Source organism: Pezoporus occidentalis, unplaced genomic scaffold (genome assembly GCF_034315485.1).
Source record: "Pezoporus occidentalis ecotype Australia unplaced genomic scaffold, CSIRO_AGI_Poc_V1 ctg39, whole genome shotgun sequence".
Classification (NCBI taxonomy): Eukaryota; Metazoa; Chordata; class Aves; order Psittaciformes; family Psittacidae; genus Pezoporus; species Pezoporus occidentalis.
In genome coordinates this window covers 4,831,167-4,849,834 of record NW_026915713.1, presented here as the reverse complement: position 1 = coordinate 4,849,834, position 18,668 = coordinate 4,831,167, and the positions used below count along the sequence as shown (strand labels likewise).

Here is an 18,668-nt window from a genome sequence, read left to right as displayed (position 1 = left end):
TTTTGAATACCTCCAAAGAAGGAGACTCCTGAACCCCTCTGGGCAATCTGTTCCAGTAGCTGAAAAATTCTCACAGCAAAAGATGCATTTTTCTACATTTAATGGAATTACTTTTGTTTCAGTTTTTGCCTATTGCCTTGTCTTTTCATGAGGCACCACTAAGAATATGCCCGCTCAGTCCTCTTTACTCCTTACCATCTGGTACACACACACACACACACACACACACACACACACACACACACACACTCATAAGAACCCCTGAGCCATCTCTTCACCAGGCTAAACAGTCCCAGCTCTTTGCCTCTGCTAGTATGACAGATGGTCCACTCCTTTAATAATCTTAGTGGGCATTTGCTGGGCTTGCTCCAGGATGTCCATCTCTCTTTCACACTCATAGAACAGAATACTGACAAAATCTTCTGAGGCACATTTTAAGACTACTGTATGTACAATGCAGCTTCCAATACCTCAGTTTTACATCTGTAGAACTCTTAACTTGTTAAGAGACAGTATGGAACAATTTGCTTTGCAAATTTAAAACATTTATAAGCAGACAACAAATTTGCTGAAGTTTCAAGTATTTTTTCAAAGCTCAATTCCAAATTTAGCAAGCAAATAGTGTTTATGCTGTGGTTCATTTTGTTCTTTTTGTTTGTTTGCCTGTTTGTTTTTTTGTATTTTGTCTTTATTTTGTTTTGTTTGTTTTTAACAACAATACTCTTAACAAAATATAAGCCCAAGTATCTCCAGTAATTCATGCACTCCTCCTAACATGGTTAGAAAAGGTTCTGATAAAAAGGATAGATTTTGATACCTAGATTTTTGTTCTGCTTTTAGCAGATCCTCTCCCTAATTCTAATCTACACTTTAAGAGAACTTCCATGGCTTCCTACCTATAGTTTAAGGATTAAAAGACTGTGTACAATGCTGCTTCTGAAACAACATCTTTCCCACGAAGGTATAAAGTTATATATAACAAACAAACAAAAAACCCCAACATTAAAAATTAAGCTTGATGCATATCAACAGAGGTAACTATATTTCAGAAAAGTTTCCTTTTACAGATAAAATGTTAAATTAATGCTTGCACTTGCTAGCTTGCCATTGGGTTTTCATTAAGTTCTTCATATGCCTCCTATATTTTGGACAGTCTTCAGTCATGGAATGAGGACATAAAACACACTAGAACTCAATGCAGAGTTTCCAACAAATTCACTGAAGTGCCTTTAAAGTGGAACACTAACGATACCAGTGAATCACAATAAAGAAAGAATATCCCCCCCAACCTGAACATATATACTTCAAAGAGAGGCAAAAACCAGTAATGGACTGATTACCAAAGTACTAAACTAAAACTCACCACACACACACACACACACCGGCACTTACCAGGAATTAAACTTACTTTCTACTCCATTATAAAAAAACAAAACAAATGCATAAACAAACAAAAACCTACAAACAAACAAAACAGTGACATGAGTTAAAGAAAGCTGATCATCTGAGTTTTTCAGGCTACATTAAAAAAGAAAACTAAAGTTTTCAATGCTTTGTGAACATCTGCAAGGGAAGTGATACAAACTGCCTTGTAAGGCCCTTCAGCTACATTATACAGAAGATTCATGTCTGGTAATACTATACCATACCTCAGAAAACAAGATATGAAATGAGCTGTTAATGCAGAAGACCTCTAATCCACACCCCCATATCATCTACATTTTGAGAACCAAAATCAGCATTGCAGCTTCAGCTTCCACCTTGGCCCAGTTGCCTAAGCACAGACAAAAATTACTTCAAAATAAGCTACACAATGTACCATACATGATTTCTCTTTGAAAATAACCATTTTCTTTAGAAAACAAGCATAAGGAAGGTATAAACAGAGATGTAGGTGTAACCAACAGGAAACTCATCTGTTTCAACGTCTGATACAGCCTATTGGGACACTCAGATAGCAGGTAACCCACCATTTTTAGGGGCAAATGTAAGCATGTAGGAGAAGACTAGCTATGCATTATAGCCCCAACTTGTCATGCAGTAAATCAGTGACTTGAATTAGGAAGTCAAATCAATCAAATTACTTCAAGTGTGCTTATTTTCACAGAAAAGAATATGAGAGTTGACCAAAAAGGACATATGACACTATGGACATTAATGGACAAAAAAAAGAACATTAAATTTCACTGTAATAAAAAACAGACTGTGAAAGTGTCTTTCACAGCCCTCTAATGAACAGGAACAGTTCAGGTATTCATTCTGCATACAACTTGAATCATCTGTTTCCTCCTGTTACAGACTGATTTAGTATATACCTGTAACTGCAACTCAATACCCTTGTGCTGGGAGAGATGTGGCAGTACCAACACCCAGTCAAAACTCTTTTCCAGTTCTGGGATGTTAACCTTTATCAACCAGGTTATGCCAGAAACAACCATTACAAATCTGTAGCACAGTTGGCTTTAGGCAATTTCCTCAAACAGTTAAACCTTGAGAAGCATACTGAAGGAAATTAAGAAAGTGGGGAAAAAAAAAGATTTAGTGACAGATGTACAAATTCCCCAATCTGCCTCCTGGTGAGAAAGAACCCCATTTACCCTCTAATAATCTATCTAGAATATAGTTGACACATCTGCTATATGATGTGTCATACGTGTGTGATATGACCAGACCTTAAATTGCTGCAAGGAAAACAGGATAGGCCAAAGGGCTACTCCAAGTTGTGTTTTAGTTTCAAAGCTTACTTCCTTACAGATTTTTGTTGAATATTTGCATATTTTAGTCTTTCAGGTAATATTGAGATCCCTACAGGAATGTAAGGTAGCATGTTTGTATTGCATCTGTTTCTGGGTGTGAAACAATGCACTGGAAAATTCTCAGAGCTAAGCAACTGATTTTGCATTGAGAAAATAACAGCAGTTTGCTCTTGGCAAAACAAATGAAATAGCAAGATCTTCACTCTACAAGAATTGTTCCATACACAAACAAATTCTCTCAGCAGAGTGATAGTACATTCAGAGTTTCCCAAAACAAAAAGTAGTAACACCTATGTGGAAAAACAGGGTGAAAAAGGTAGTAACTTTACACATCTGTATCACTGTTTTTGATTAAGCACCAAAATAGATTTTTTTTTAGCAGTATAAAATACCCAAGTTGCATTTTCCTCTTCTTTTTGAGGCTACAAGGGCTTTTGAATCTCAAATACTTTGGGCAACATTTGCAAATAGAATACATACCTTTAATTAATTTTATAACAAGACAGCTGCATCTCCTACTTTTTAAAACCCTGAAATAATTGCATTCTTATATTTTAAGAACAGAACTAAAACAATTATAAATCCTAAAAGAAATGATCAAGTTGTGTATTGTATATTCCCTAAGTCAGCTTTGGGAAATCAAACTTGAACTCCTCTTTTAGACTCCTGACAATATGGATAAAGTGCTGCTGCACATTCAAATATTCTCAAGCATTTTGTAATCTGCTAACTGACAGAACACCCAGAAAAATACTAGTGCTTGTTTTAATTTTCACTTCTTGCTCTTTTTGTCAGGCCTTTGGGAAGATACTGCAAAAAAGGCATGGCACACATTTTCAGAGAAATAATTAACTGCACTTGCCTCCATAGTGTTCAGTGTAATCAAAGTTACAGCTTACTACACTGACTACATACAAGGACTGGGAAACTATAGTTATGTAAATTGGGCAAGAGATCTTGCTGGTAGGGAAACGTACTGTTTTGCATAACAGGAAGCGAAACCTATTTGCTTTTGACATCAGTGCCAGTTAAGCTAAAACGCCGAGGCTGCCCCACGTTCAGCACCACGGAGAGCTACAAACGATGCCCCAAAGGCAAGCCCTGCTCAGCACCAAGGAGAGCGGCAGGACGTCGCCTTTCTCCACCTCTGCGGCAACAGAGCAAAACAGGGCAAGGGAAAACTTCACAACTGTTCAACACAACCGACAGGCAGAGCGTCAGACAAGGCTCCGCTTCACACGGCTTCCAAGACATTCACGTACAGCATCAGACTTCACTGAAATACATATCCCATTCTTTGTTCAAATCAGTCTTGAGATAAACTTGAAATTACTGCTTTTTTTTTTTTTTTTTCATTTTTTTTTTTTTTTTTTCAAACTACTGGGATTTTTTTATGCTTCCCAGATGAGAAAGTTTTCTTTTTGCACATTAAAAAAAAAAAAATCTTTCTTTTTCTGTAAGAATCTAGAAGAATACCTTTCCTATATATAAGAAAAGAAGAGGCTCAAGATTAGTGGCAAATCTAAAGTCAAATACAGCGTATCGGTCAGGACTTCAGTAAGATTTTCTTCAAGGGTCATTTACCAGAATTTCATACAGGCACATACAGAAGCTACAGTTCATAATCAACATGTAATTTTTTTTGATATTATATACTGAGAGGACATGTTACTTTTCTCTCCCATTTTGCCAAACTAGCAGTTTTCTGAAAGCAGGAAATTCAGTTTCCCTCAGGATCAGTGAGCATATGCCTATAAGAAAACAAACAAACAAACAAACACAAAAACAAAAAGAAGCAAAACCCAAAAAAACACAACAACAGCAAAAAACACCAACAGCAAAAACACCCAAAACATTTTACAATCGCCATTGGAGGATAATGTCTATCACATAAACAGCTTTGTAAAATAAACAAAATAAAAAAAAAAAAAATCTGGGATTTCAAATATAGTTTATTCCAGAGTACCAACACCTGGCTATGGGAAACAATGAAAACCAACAGAAGATAAACTTGCTTCAGGCTCTTCACTTGTACAGAAGGTACAAAGATACTTTGTAAAACAGTGCCTGCTCAAACATAAATTACAAGAATTACCATCTTGTGCATTAGGTATTTGGAGGTAAAGAATATACTAAATACACCAAATTGTGAATGGTCTACGCTGTAGACTGAAAAGAAATACATGGCAAAGTGTGAAGGAGAACACAGAAATATAGAAAGGCAAGACAAGAACCATGGGAGTAGAGAGAACAGTTCATAACTAGATCAGCTCAAAGAATACGTAAACTGATTTCATGTCAAAGTCCAGTCTCTGCTTGAGGACATATTTTTGCAAATTCTATCTCAGCATAAAGCAAATGGCCATATGCTTTTAAAAAGAAAAAAAAAAAAAAAAAAACCCAGGGGAGTGGGGGAGGTGGGTAGTGAAGGGAGGGGAAGAGTGGGAGAAGGGCAGGGCTGATTTTTATAGCACAGGAACTGAATGGAACTAGATGTCAATGCTATTTGAGATACGACATGGAAAGTTAGTGAAGAACCCAACCAAAACAATGGATAAAAATAAATAAAACAAATAAACTGTTTTATAAAGTGTGAAACACATATCTACACAAAGCAGGTAAATTAAAAAAAAAAAAAGTCAAGTCGTTTTCCCTAATCTTTATTACAGAAATAATTTCCCCTTATATTCATTTCTCAAGTTTTAAAAGGACAAAGACAGTCATAGGAGATTACTGAAAGACATTTTAGTACAACCTATCCAAACACATCAGCATTCAGACTGCAAAATACTAGATCTGAGAAGGCAGTGTCAGACACCCTTTACTACAAGTTATAGCTTTCAGTTGTGTTGTGAACAAAACCACTGCTGAAGTAAAAAAATCTCTGGATTATAACACACCTGTTTTCTAAACATATTACAGGTCATATTTCCAGAAATGAAATTTTAGGAAACTGTCTGGAAAGATTAAAGTAGTCTCATAAAAATGAAAATAGAGAGCAAGGATTTTGTATGATTACCTCACACTACTTCATTCAGCTAAAAGGTTGTTGTTCATTTAACAGGAGCATCGTAAACAGGAAGGACTTCATGAGCTTTTTAATAGTAGCTATTTTTAAAGGCTGTCATTTTGAGCCCAGCCAAGTAACAACATCAGCAAACGGCTGCTCTTCCTCACAGCCTTCTAGATTCAGTTAAAAAAGCCCAACTCAGGAAATAGAACCAGGTAATACATGTTAAGTAGGACAAGATGGTGAATAGCTTTAAACTGATTTTGTTTCTTCTGGTTATTTGCAGAATGCAATGCCTTTGGTTATTGGTATGACATCAGTCACTAGAAGAATACATAAAAACCTGGCTTACTACTGCCAAATTTGTATCAGCCAAAAGACATACACATCTGATTTCATAATGTTATGTTGAGATTTGATGGATCTATTTAGCAATTGGCCTGCAAACAGTAAGAAAAAGGTAGCAATTACTCAAGGCATGCCCCCCTCGTCCATGGAGTTACCAGGAGAGCAAAGTTTTCAATGGAGACTAGCAGGGGTGGGGAAACCTTGGGATCACTGACAGCACTGTTTTTATTAAAGCCAAAGCCTGAGTTTAGAGAATGAGATATTTAAAGAATTTCAGCGGTTAGAAGCTACTTAAGGCTGGAAGTTACTGCACCAACACAATGACTTATGACAAATAACATGTATTCTACACATGTACTGGATGCAGTATACATCTAACTGTACTTCCAGATATATATATAAAAAATAAAATGTGTGACCAATACATTGCATGACAATACAGAAACATCCAAACACAACACTGTAACTAAATACAGCTTTACAGCGTTTGAAGAGAGTACAAAACCACTACAATTAAAATTAAATTGCAATCTAACTTTTTCTAAAGAAGCTATAAGACTCATCATTTTAAAACAACTTCTTCATGCATTCATGGGATTCAATACCAAAAAAACCCAACTGTCTTTTGTTGATACATTTTTATAGGACTTCACAAATCAAATCTCCTGGCAGGATTGAAGACTTCAAAGTGCTCTGTCCATGTGTCATGGTTTAAGCAATTCGCAAATGCACAAAAAAATTAACCTAGAAATACGTTGTACAAACACATAGAGTTCAACCATTGATTTTTTTTTTTTTTCAAATATACATAAAGACTCTCCTGTTTACAACTTTCCCATCTGGAGGAAAGCATTTTAGTATTATATTCTTAGCTCTGAACTCGCACTTTCTTGATCTTATCTGAATCAAGATAATAGCAAAAGCTTCCTTTAATAATGCAGTACCGAAAACTATAACAATAGCAAAACAAACAAAATCAAACCAGTTTTCAACTATTTCTATTTTTTTTTTTCCATAGCTTCTATATCATTGCATGTAAAGAGCAGCTAAAGAGTCACAGATTTCAAACTTTATGGATGTTACACCACCAGGATACATTTATGGCCTGCATGTTCTTTCTTCTTTAGTTTTTTAATTCTGACATGTCAGTAACATTGAACTTTGTAATAAAATCCCTGTCTTTCAGGTTGTCTTTAAACATCATTAATGCACTGATATGTCAGATTTAACTGCTGAAGTACATATCAGGACGATAACATCTAACAGTTTTCCAGCTCTTTGTAACTATGTATTATTCAACCATAGCAATAAATAAGTATAAGCATGGAGCAAGAGGATACGTACAGAATCACAGAATCGTTTAGGCTGGAAAAGACCCTTATGACCATCAAACTATAAACCTAATACTGCCAAGTCAACTACTAACCTATGTCCCTCAGTGCCACATTGTATTATTTCTCCTCTATCCTAATTTGTCTCTTCATTTTGATTATTCATAGAATCATAAAATGGTTTGGGTTCATCTTAAAGATCATCTAGTTCCAACCATCCTGCCACAGGCAGGGACATCTTCCACTAGACCAGGTTATTCCAAACCCTGTCCAACCTGGCCTTGAACACTTCCAGGAATGGGGCACCTATAACTTCTCTTCCAGTGCCTCACAAATGTGGGGATAAAAAGCAACCAAACAACCCTTCCTCCACCCTACCCCCCCAAAAAAAAAACCCAAACAAATAAAACACAAAAAAACCCACACCCAGCAGTCTCAGAGAAGCCAATATATGCACAGCCATATTAAAGAGGCATTTTAGACTCGTAGTTTATGTGAAAGTGTGATCAGACAGTTTTTCAACAACATCCCACTTTCAATTACATGCATATCCAGAAAATATCTTTAGAACATTAAGCTGTCAGCAGTCTCAGAAGAACTCCAAGTTTGTAGTCAACCATTAAGACTATGCAGGTGGAGAGCAAAGGAATCTAATTTGAGTAATTTTTTTAATATTAAAAATACTTAATTCTTGTCCTACTTCTTTCTTCTTGATGTCTTGTGACAACAGACTGTAAAGTTACTGACCTAATTCACACATACCACAACACTGAGCTCTAAAAGATACCCGTATCAGGTCCATATAGCACCCCTGCAGTCTCACATTACAGATGTGCAATGATAACAAATCAAAGAACCATCTGCGGGATACACAGTCCTAAGGTCTTCAAGTATCGAAACAATTAACTTTTCACAACTAGCCATGATAAAACAAGAGTTCCCCGGCTTTATAACAGGACTGATGAATTTTTTTTTCTATTTTTTAAGATCCCTGATCTTTCAGAGACAAAAAGCATATTAACTGTAACACAAAATTCCATAATTCTTGTCCTACAAAACATGGAAGGTAAGAAAGACCTCTTCAGGTTCAAATTAGAAGCCACAGCAGCTTTAAAGTAATTTTAAGTGCTTCAACTACCAAGTATTCAGAATAATAAAATCAGCAGTTATTGTCTTTAAGGTCTGAAGATGATTTTGAGAGTCTGAAAGCCCTATTTACTTTATCTGAACTACATCAGATGGTATTAAAGACATGCCATGTTCACTCTGTCCCACCTTTGTCCTTATACCACCATGGGTACAGAAAACTTCCCTTCCATGAATATCCCTTGTGAAGACCGTAACTACTGCAGAATGAGGACACAAAACACCCCATGGACAGAGCCAGAAAGGGAAGATGGAGAGCCTATTCTAGCATGATTAAAACCTCCAAATATTAAGATACTCGCTTCAGAAAATTCAGAACTTTCTCAGCTCCTCCTAGAAGGTCTCTACCTTCTTAGAGGGCTTACTTCAGCTACCTTTGGAATAATTAACAGAACCCAAAATTAAGTATCTCCAGAAAAAAATGTAAATTAATTGAATATCTGATACTATATTTTCATATTTTTCTGGTCCCTGAAAACTACTTTTATGCGACAATAAAACATAACATTTATTCCCACATTACCAGTCAGAAGCATATGCAAAAATTTTGGAATCAAATATGTACTCAAATCACTCCCGCCTCAAAATTTCAGCTCTTTTCATGCAATCCTAGAACTGTTAGCAAATACTGGCCTACTGCCAATGTTAACACACATTGGAGAGATAGCATAAGGCTGCTTGAAAAACCCCAAGTTTTCATGAAACTGTTAATGGCATCAAATACCACATGATGACAGGTAATATCAAAACAGTTTTACAGGGGGTTTAGACACTCATTTCTTCCCTGTTTTTAAGGGTTCTTCTTTTATGCTTTATTCCAATTCTATGTAAAATGAACATTCTGCAAGAGGTTAAGTTGGGTTTCTCCTCCTGCGTCCCTGAGGTAAAACACTTCCAAATAAAAACTGATGAAGTTTCACTGGAAACATTTTGTTAAGAATTGTTAATGTAAGTTAAACCCTATAGCTCTTACTTCCATAGCAGTGCATTCAGTGATAGCTGAGGGACACCTTTAATTATTCCAGACAAAAATTCCACACAATAACAAGCATAACCATCTGAATTAGAGATCATAAAACTTGCTCTTTATTCCTTGAAATGGATTTACTACCTACATCTTCAAGCAACTCAACTCAGTTAACTACTACATTGACATCTATTCTCTAAGTACTTCTCTCTAACAGAGGAAGACAGGAAAACGAAGCAGAAATTATTTTTTGTTGCTGCTGTTAAAAAAAAAAACAGTTTCCCAAATTTACACAGCAAGCTGATGGCAGATCTGAGAACCGAACTCTGGTTCCAGGAGTCCCAAATTCTAGTTTCTTGTTTACTGAATTATAACAAGCCTTGGATAACTTTGTTGCCTTAGCCTTTGAACTAGTCCAGTTTTTTGGAACCTTTCCAGAACAGAACCTTCCAGCTCTCAGCTAAGAGAAAACATCGGAGTTCTGTACCATTTTTTAATTTTTATTCAATAGATAGAAACGATCACTGTAAAGTACATATCATCTGCAAGGCAGAAGATGCAGACTCTTCTTCCAGCTAATGTAAAATTTCTGCAACTAATATGCAACCAAATCAATGCTGAAGATTCTCATTGCATAATCCCAATGTGGATCGTGTAGTTGTGTTCCATAAAAGTCAAAGATTTATGTTGATGTCAAAAGGCCTGCACAACAGATTTTGCAGACACATTTAGGACATGGATTTCGCAATCACAAATGCTAGATCTGCAAACTACAAAACTACAGCGAAAAAAAAAAAAGAAAAAAAAACCCACACCACCAAAAATCTAACAAACCAAACCAACCAACAGCTAAAACAAACATCAAAACCACACACACACACACAAAAAAAAAATAAAAAAAAAATCACCAAAAAAAAAAAAACCACCTGAACTTGTACTCTTTTGGCAATTGCAAAAACTAATCCCATTCTCCCCTACTAATGTAGGCATAGCAGCAACTTACTTTTTGTTTTCTATTCCAGTTGTCTTATGCAAGCTAATTAAATATATATATATGCATATTTTCATCTGTGGCAGGCATAATTCAACACTGCATTAGCACTCCAGCATGCAGTGGCAGAAACATATATATGCAATCTCATAATCACAGTTTATTTCTTTTTGGCTTTAATCTTTGTGTCAGATGCTACTTTATCCCCAAACCAGGACACAGATCTTTCAAAACTCCTAAAACTAAGGAGCTTATGCTGAAGAGGAAAACCTAAAATTGCTTCAGTTACAATTTACCACAGTCTTTAAACGGGACATAGAGTATCTTCTTATTTTTTTAAAGCTGCATGTCTAACTACTTGTTTTACCTTCCCCTGTGAATCAAGCATATTAAAGTTAAATCAAGTAGGTCTTCCCCTCCTTGTCAGAAGTTACAGCATAGCCAAGCACCTCAGAAATGCTGTGCTTAGTGAAATGGATTTGTTTCTTATTTTGCCTCCCTCTGAATCACTGATTAAATCTGGCTATTGAACAAATTTCACCTTTTTCTTTGAGTTCCTGTATTGTTTTCACTGAAACATCAGATTCTAAGTAATGTGAAAGCATTAGAAAAACAGAGAAATCCTAATTGTGAATTTTCTTATTTACTTCAGGAGTGACCAGCATCTTCTGTGGGGAAAGCATTTTCTTCTGATGCTACTCACAGCTTGTAATACAAACTATACAAGGGTGAGAAAAAATAAACTATTGAGTCACAATTTTTTTGTCAGAGACTGAAGCTGTCTGGGTAATTTAACTATGTACATCCCTTTGGCAGTGCATATTTCAATTTCCTTTTCCTATACTATATTGGTGGTTTTGCTTTGACCTGGTAAAGCACCTGACTTGAACTCTGAATCCACTGAGAAACTGAATATATCCTCAAGACCGTCACAGGGAAGACTTGGAAGACGAAAAAAAATATTAGGGAAAACAACTGAAGGTGTGTGAGACGTGTCATGTATAAGACACTAAACAATTTGAGAAGCACGATTAAGAAGTGTCATTCTTGATAAGAAGTTCCTAGATTACTGAAGTGAAACACTATAGACCTAAGTTAGCAAGCATTTGGCAAAGCTAGAACAGCACAAATACCCTAATATTTTTTTTCACATCGTCTTATTTCCAGAAATCTTCTGCAAAGTGAAGTTAATTCTTCTCTGAAAGTTAACTCTCGCTTACAGAAACTAAACATTGTTTTTCTATTTTCCCCCTGTAGCTTGAATCCTTTCTCAAGGATTAACTTCTGCAGCTATTATCAAATCAGGCTTCAGATTCTAGGGTGGGTTAGAAAGTTTTGATTATACTTTACCCAGAAGTTTCTCTACTTCTTTTAAGCCTTCCTTTCTGAAAGGTCAAGTAAACAGAAATGTAGGTCCTGAGCCCTCTAACTACAAACTTGTCAAAATTTGCACTTCTACCTCTATTAAATTAATGTCATAGAATATTTTTTATTTCCCTTAATTTTACTCTTGCAATAGGTACAAGCATTTTTATTACACACCCTGTATCACATCCAAAAATACTATTCTTTGCTCCAGACTATCAGTCAGTACAAAGATCAGCTGATTTTCCAGGTTTTCTCCCTAAAACTTTACCAGAATCTGCAAGTCATTGGGAAACAAATACAATATTCCAATCCTGCAAAATCCTAATTCACATACAAACTCTTCATACAAACACATAGTTTACAGTTATTTTAAACACATAAGCAGAAGACAATTCATAGCTTTTACTTGCACCACTCTGAAGTCTTTGGCAGAACAGACATGAACATAATTTCTACAATTTTAGAACTCTACTATGCACCATAAAAAAAAATTTAAACCCCCAAACAAAACAGTATTTACTTTTACTCTCTTCATGTTTTCCAATACAGAAGTTCAAAATAGTCCAACAGCACACATCCAAATCCATATTTAACTCTCATCCACCTCAAGATACTAGACACATAATAACTGAAAGAGCACAGGGCACATGCCCAAGTGATGTGGAACTCATGGGTGTACACAAATGACTTCTGTTGTGAAGTGGAACTCTGTTTCTGAAATCATCTATAAACTGCTCAGTAAGTTCCTAGAGAAAGGAAAGGAAATATATCAAAGGACACACAGAAATAAAAAATATTCTTTGAAAGTATTACTTTGCATATGCACTAGGCCTTAAGGTAAGTCTAAGATACATTTATGGTCTCCAGGCGGTTTTTGCACCTTTCAGGAAGCACAAGTCTATAGTAATATCTTCAATATTTTAATTAATCATTTGCATGGACATGAAGTAAAGACGAAGAGAATCTTCATCTTATCTTAATTCTACTTGTCTCCTTATGAAATTACAACTTTTGTTCCACTGATGTTAATATATAAAGAAATTAGATTCTGAACTCAAAGACAAAATACCCCTCAGTCATCAGCTTTCCAATATATTAAGGTGCAAGGTGTGCCACAATAAATACTACTTTTAACTGGTCAACAGTTCATCAACTGTGCATAAATATGAACTTTCTCCACTGCGAGACTGCCAGCAGCCTTCACTCTTAGTTGTTCCAACGAAATGTCACTTTCATCCATTTTGCATATATTTGAACAATACCAGCAGTTCCCACAGTGCTTTTAAATTACCTTTAAATGTTTTAACCATGTAATTCTTGACAGAAATTACTTCTTCTGCTTTCTCTTTAACAAAGAAAGCCTGTCTTTCATTTCCTAAACAATGCTATTCACATTCAGGTTGAGCATCACAAAAGAGAGATTAGAGCATCAACGCATTTTTTTAAGCTATTCCAAGTAAATCGTAGCTACGACTACATTTGAAACATGGGGCCTACCAGCCTTAACACTGTGCTTTCAAAACACCTTGTAGTTTGATCCCAACTTTTAACAAAGATGCAAGGTATTTTTTTTTATACTGGGGATGACAGAATGAAAAACTGTTCAGTGAGAAGCACAGATCAGAGAGATTTTAACACTTCGCTCTCACCACCTAAGGCTTTAAAATATTGCTAGATACCTTAAATAAGGGTATTTATCCTCAGCAAAAGGACAGCAAGCATCACTTGAATTTCTCTATTTCTCCGTTATTTCTCCGTTCTCGGAGAACTGCTTACTAAAGGATTAGAAGAGAAGCCACAGTTTTCATGGAATAAACCGCAAGCGCGCCAGGGATCGCCTCCCGCACACCCCGGTACCCGGCCATGCCAGCCGGATTCGGACACAACCAGCCGAGGACCGGCACTGCGGCGGTTTCTGCGCCCGGCCTGTCCGCGCTGCCGCTGCCCCCACGCAGCGCCAGGCCGGAGCTCTCACCGCAGGGCCCCGGTTCGGCGCTCTTCATCTTTGGGCCCGGGGCCGCTGCCAGGGCAAGGCGGCAGCCGCGGGCCTGGCCTTCGGGTACACCCCTGCCGCAGCCCACCCGGGTTTAACCCCCCCCCCCCCCCCCCGAGGAGAGCCGGCCTCGTCAGGCACACGGGGTGACGGCGAGAAGCAAAGGGAAACAGAGCATAAGAGGGAGAAGCTCAGGGGGCACAGGACCCGGCGCGCCTCCCTGGAGGCGGGAGCTCACCTTGGTGAGCTGGGCAATCTTCTTGCTCATTTTGAAATGCAGGTCCGGGCTGTGCTCAGCGCCCGGACTCGGCTGCGCGGAGCCCGAGCCGAGTTTTCCCGCGCCGGGCGCGGAGCCGCCGCTGTAGCCGTGCTGTGGCTGCTGCCAGCCCATCCCCGGGGTCGCCATCTTCACCGCCCGGCCGCCGCCGCTGATCGGGCTCCGCTGGCACCGGCCCTACGCGAAACGCTGGCCAAGGCGGCTTCTCCCGCCTCAGGACCAGCCTCGGTTGCTCCCTACTGCCACCGTCCCCACCAGCCACGCCGGGCTGCGGCGACTGCCTTCCGGGGCCGCTGAGCGAAGGGGCTCCAGCCTTTCCTCCCCGTTTCCCGACACCGGGCGGGGAGCCCAGGCCAACCCGGCCCTCGGGGGGAGCGGCGCTGCCCGGTTGCCGGGCTGCCGCCGGGCTGTTTACTCAGCGCAGCCCTCACGTCACTGGCCGGCCCGCCCGCCGCCTCCGGAGGGGCCGGAGCCGCGACCGCCACACGGCGACAGCGCGCGCGCCGCCACGAGGAGCTTCGGTTCCTTCCCCTTACCGCGGCAGGTGTGAGCGCGCTATGCTGCATTCCCTCGCCTCGCTTGCGCCGACCGCTGGCGCTGGGATCTGTTACCGGCGGCCTCGCTGCTCCGGGCGAGGGGGAGCGGGATGAGTGTACGGGCTTTAGGTAGGGCTGCCCCTCTGTGGCAGGGCCTGGGGCATCTGAGGTAACTGTCTAAGGCTTTTCCTCATGGGGAGCCCTGAAAATGCAGTGGGTGCCGAGGAGACTAGGGCAGAGCTCTTCAGCCCTGGAAAGGTGCCAGGGGCACTACAGCCCGGTGTGCATGGGTACGTAACGGGGGTAAGGTATTGCTGGCCCTCGGGTGTGTACTAGTCTGCGGCGGAGTAAGTGTCGTTTCCTTACGGAAGTAGGTGGTAGGAGCAAATAGCGTCTTAAAACTGGGGTAGCTAGTAAATCAGATAAACAGTTGATGGCCCAATTACTTCAGGTTTTGAAGGAAGAGTGGCTACAGATCGGGAGGTGTCCAGCCGGATGAAGAGGCAGCATCCGCTTGAGCCAGCCAGTCTCCTCCATTGCTGCAGAAGAGTCTCTGCAAACCACGCTTTGAGACCTGGTGGGATGGAACAAAGGTCTCTGCTAGAAAGAATTCACAGCTGAATTTGTTCTTCCCTTTAGCTTGGATTTGACTGCTCTCTTCTATTTCCATCCCGCACAACTCTTGAGAATAGCCACCCTCTTTAACAATTTAAAATCTCTGCTAGGCTCTAGCCTTGTGAGAATATATATATTAATGTGGTTGGACACACTTGATTTTCTGATTAACAGCCTCTGCACTCATCTTTTTAAAAGTCCTTGGTAGTCTCTGTTGAGTAGTTTATCTTTTCTCTGTTGTTTTGGTTTTTTTTTTCTGCTCTACAGATCTCCTTGCTTGCATACTTTGTGGGCAGAAGAATTACCAAAGGGGTAAAGTACAAAAATACATGGCTAAATGTGTTGTTCTCAGCAAGAGTATGGAGAAAAGCATCAGTTAGAATTTGCAAAGGACAGAAGTAGGTGGAATAGTAAATTATAAGAAAAGATCCATATTACAGAGCAATGTGCCTTGATTTCTAATAAAGATTCATGCTTATAGTATGAGAAACAACTAAACATTGGCTGCCAGTGGAAACTGGCAGTCACGGGTCACTGGGCAAATGAGCTTCTTCAGACAGGATGCTATCCAGAAGGTACAATTAGATGTTGCTACTTTTTGAAAGATCATGAGAATACAAGAGAAATACTTGTATGGAGGTCTCGGGTCTGTAATTTCCATGCATCAGCACACTGGCAAGTTGTTCAAAAAAGGGCCAGAAGAACTAAAGTGGTTCTGTAAAAAGCCTCGTGTATAAAAAAATGTAATAAACCCAAACTATTCTGAATAACAAGGAGTCTAGGAAGTGATTTTTTCCCTCTGAAGTGGCCCGTTCTGGCAACAGAGGACAAAGGACAGATGGTGCCTACCCAGGCAGTGATTCATACAAATGAAATACAAGGGGAAGAAAGAATATTGAGAGCATCTGTATCAAATCAGTGTCCATATATGACATCCATGAAAAGCACACACTGTTAATTCAGTTTTATCAAATTAAAAAATAATTCAGCAGCAGGGAAGACCATGATTTGTCACATCTGGAAAGGTCAAACTAGTAATTAAAGGAGTAGACTGATTGTGAAGACTTGGTTACAGATAATGGTTGTGTCTGATTGTGTGACCTTAAGCAAGCTTCTGAATTCTTGTGCAAAAGAGACTATCAGTGTACCTAATAATCCTTCTGATATTAAGAAATGGCTGGCTCAGTTTATTATTGCTCCTAGAAATGTCAAAAATTAGAGAAAGTTTTTTAATTTTAATCTACACATATAAAATATTTTGGATATTTATTTAAAAAACCTGATTTGGATTTATCAACATTTCTTTTGCTACACAAAACCTCACTGTTGGTTTTTTTTTTCAGTTTCTTCTGAGGAATATCCATATTTGCTGTGGTTCATATTGGCCCCAAATCAGTTTTGAAGCATTTTGAAGTGACTTATATCTGCTAGGACAAAACAGTCAAACTTTTAATTTTTGTCTCCTGAGCTACTAAATACTAAGTTTTGTTTAAATCAAAAAAGTGATTAAATATTCATTGTCAATATTTCATGTGCCTTTTAGTAGTAGTTTTCATATTTAACTTCTTTTTTTCCAAGCTGCTTTTTACATATTTTATGTCTTTAGAGCTCAGATGGTGACTGCTAAGCTCTTTTGCATTCAGGTCTACATATGTAGCATAGAGCCTGTTCTCTTTAAGGTTTTAAAGAGAGAGGCTTTATCCAGCAGAACAGTAAGGACCTTTGTGCTCTTTTTGACCTGGTTGGATTTCATGTCTCATCAGCACAGCAGCAGATGTAGGCCCAAAGGTTTCCCAGGGCTTGAGCTGAGGCCATCCAGAGGCAAATGAGGAGACAGTGCTCAGGGAATGCTGAAGAGTGCAGAAAGCAGTGGAATGAGGCACAGTTCTTGAAGCGTGCCATTGCCGTGAAACCTGCACAGTGAAACCTGTATTGCCTCTATCACCAGGGGCTTGTGTAAGGGACATCAATTTGTATCTACCCAGTGTCCATGTGAGTATAGGCACTGTGCAGGATACTCTTGGTGTATGTATACAGCAGATCTTTTTATAAATTTGAAAATATCATTGGTGAATATATGCGCTAACATTGCATTTTTATGTATCTGCTATGCATATATAGCAGCATATGTGCAAGACATACAATGACTTTATGGATTTGCTTTTTTTCTGATATAAAATCAACAAATCTACCTGTGGTTTTTTGTATTTTACTGCCTGTTTATGTGGCTATTTGCTGTTCAAACATTCTGGTATGTGTGTATGTTTTCTAAAATTATGAAATACCGTTACTGAGGTTTGCAAACCCAGGAAAGAATTTTATTTATGTTCAATCTGCAAGGAATATTATGGATTACAGATTTCCATGTGTACAGAAACCCCTTTTATTTATCTCATCACAGCTTTGACTAAGATAAATGTGTGCAATCACTGTGTGCCTCATTTTCCAGCCATAGGCACAAAACTCCCCCTCTGATTCTTTATAGACAGAACATGTTGCAAGGGCTGGGCTTGCTTTGTGATAATGTCTTTTGACAACTCTGAAGATGTCAGAAAGTCAGTGGCAGCTTTTACTGAAAGGACAGTTAACAAGAAATTTGACCTCCTGGTCTTTGCAGGTTTCTGGGGTTTAATTTGTAAGCTTGCAGCTACCACCCTGAATAGTTTTAAAATTTTCTACAAATGTGTATGAATAAAGGTGTTTATCACAATTCTCTTTTTCATTTTCTTTGAATGGTTGAATTATGCAAGTATTATAATATGGAGACTCTTAAGAAAAAGTCTTAAGAAAAAGTCTACGTATGTCTATGTCTAATTTCTACCAGAATTCTAAACTAATGATTTATTGTATACATACCTTAAGTTTATACACAGGTTTAATTATTATAATAAATAACTCGCTATTAAAAAGAATAGTATAAAATACTCAAAAATACAGCTTAAACATATCTGTCATTCCTGCTTTAATTTTCTGGTCCAAACAAACCTGATGGAATATAATAACTGAATAAGCCCATGATGTCCTACTTTAACGTAAAGACCTCATTGCTAAGGTTGAGGTTAATCTACGATACTGAGATTTCTGTGTAAGAAATCATATAAAACAATTTTGTTTTGAAAGTGTACAAGTAACTGTCCTGGGTTCCGCAGTAGCAGTCATGTTTTTCCTTTGTGTTAACTGGTACAGTGCTGTGTTTTGACTTCCAGTTTGAGAACAGTGTTGGTGAAGCCGATGTTCTCGGTTGTTGCTAAGTGATGTTTACCCTGACCAAGGACTCTGTGAGGCTCATGCTCTGCCAGGGAGGAGGGGAGGCTGTGAGGAAGCAGAGAC

At 38.6% G+C, this 18,668-nt stretch overlaps 1 protein-coding gene across 1 annotated transcript in view; it reads right to left on the bottom strand.

Moving 5' to 3' along the window:
• Window positions 1-16,015, bottom strand: part of FAM184A (family with sequence similarity 184 member A) — a 67,372-nt gene extending 51,357 nt beyond the window's left edge. Inside the window, exons 1-2 of the mRNA XM_062632415.1 lie at window positions 15,957-16,015; window positions 14,149-14,866 (exon numbers count right to left, since the gene is read on the bottom strand). Of these exons, the coding sequence (XP_062488399.1) occupies window positions 14,149-14,316 (168 nt within the window). The 5' untranslated portion in view covers window positions 14,317-14,866; window positions 15,957-16,015. The remainder of the gene's footprint in view (window positions 1-14,148; window positions 14,867-15,956) is intronic.
• Between the last annotated feature and the right edge of the window lie 2,653 nt (window positions 16,016-18,668).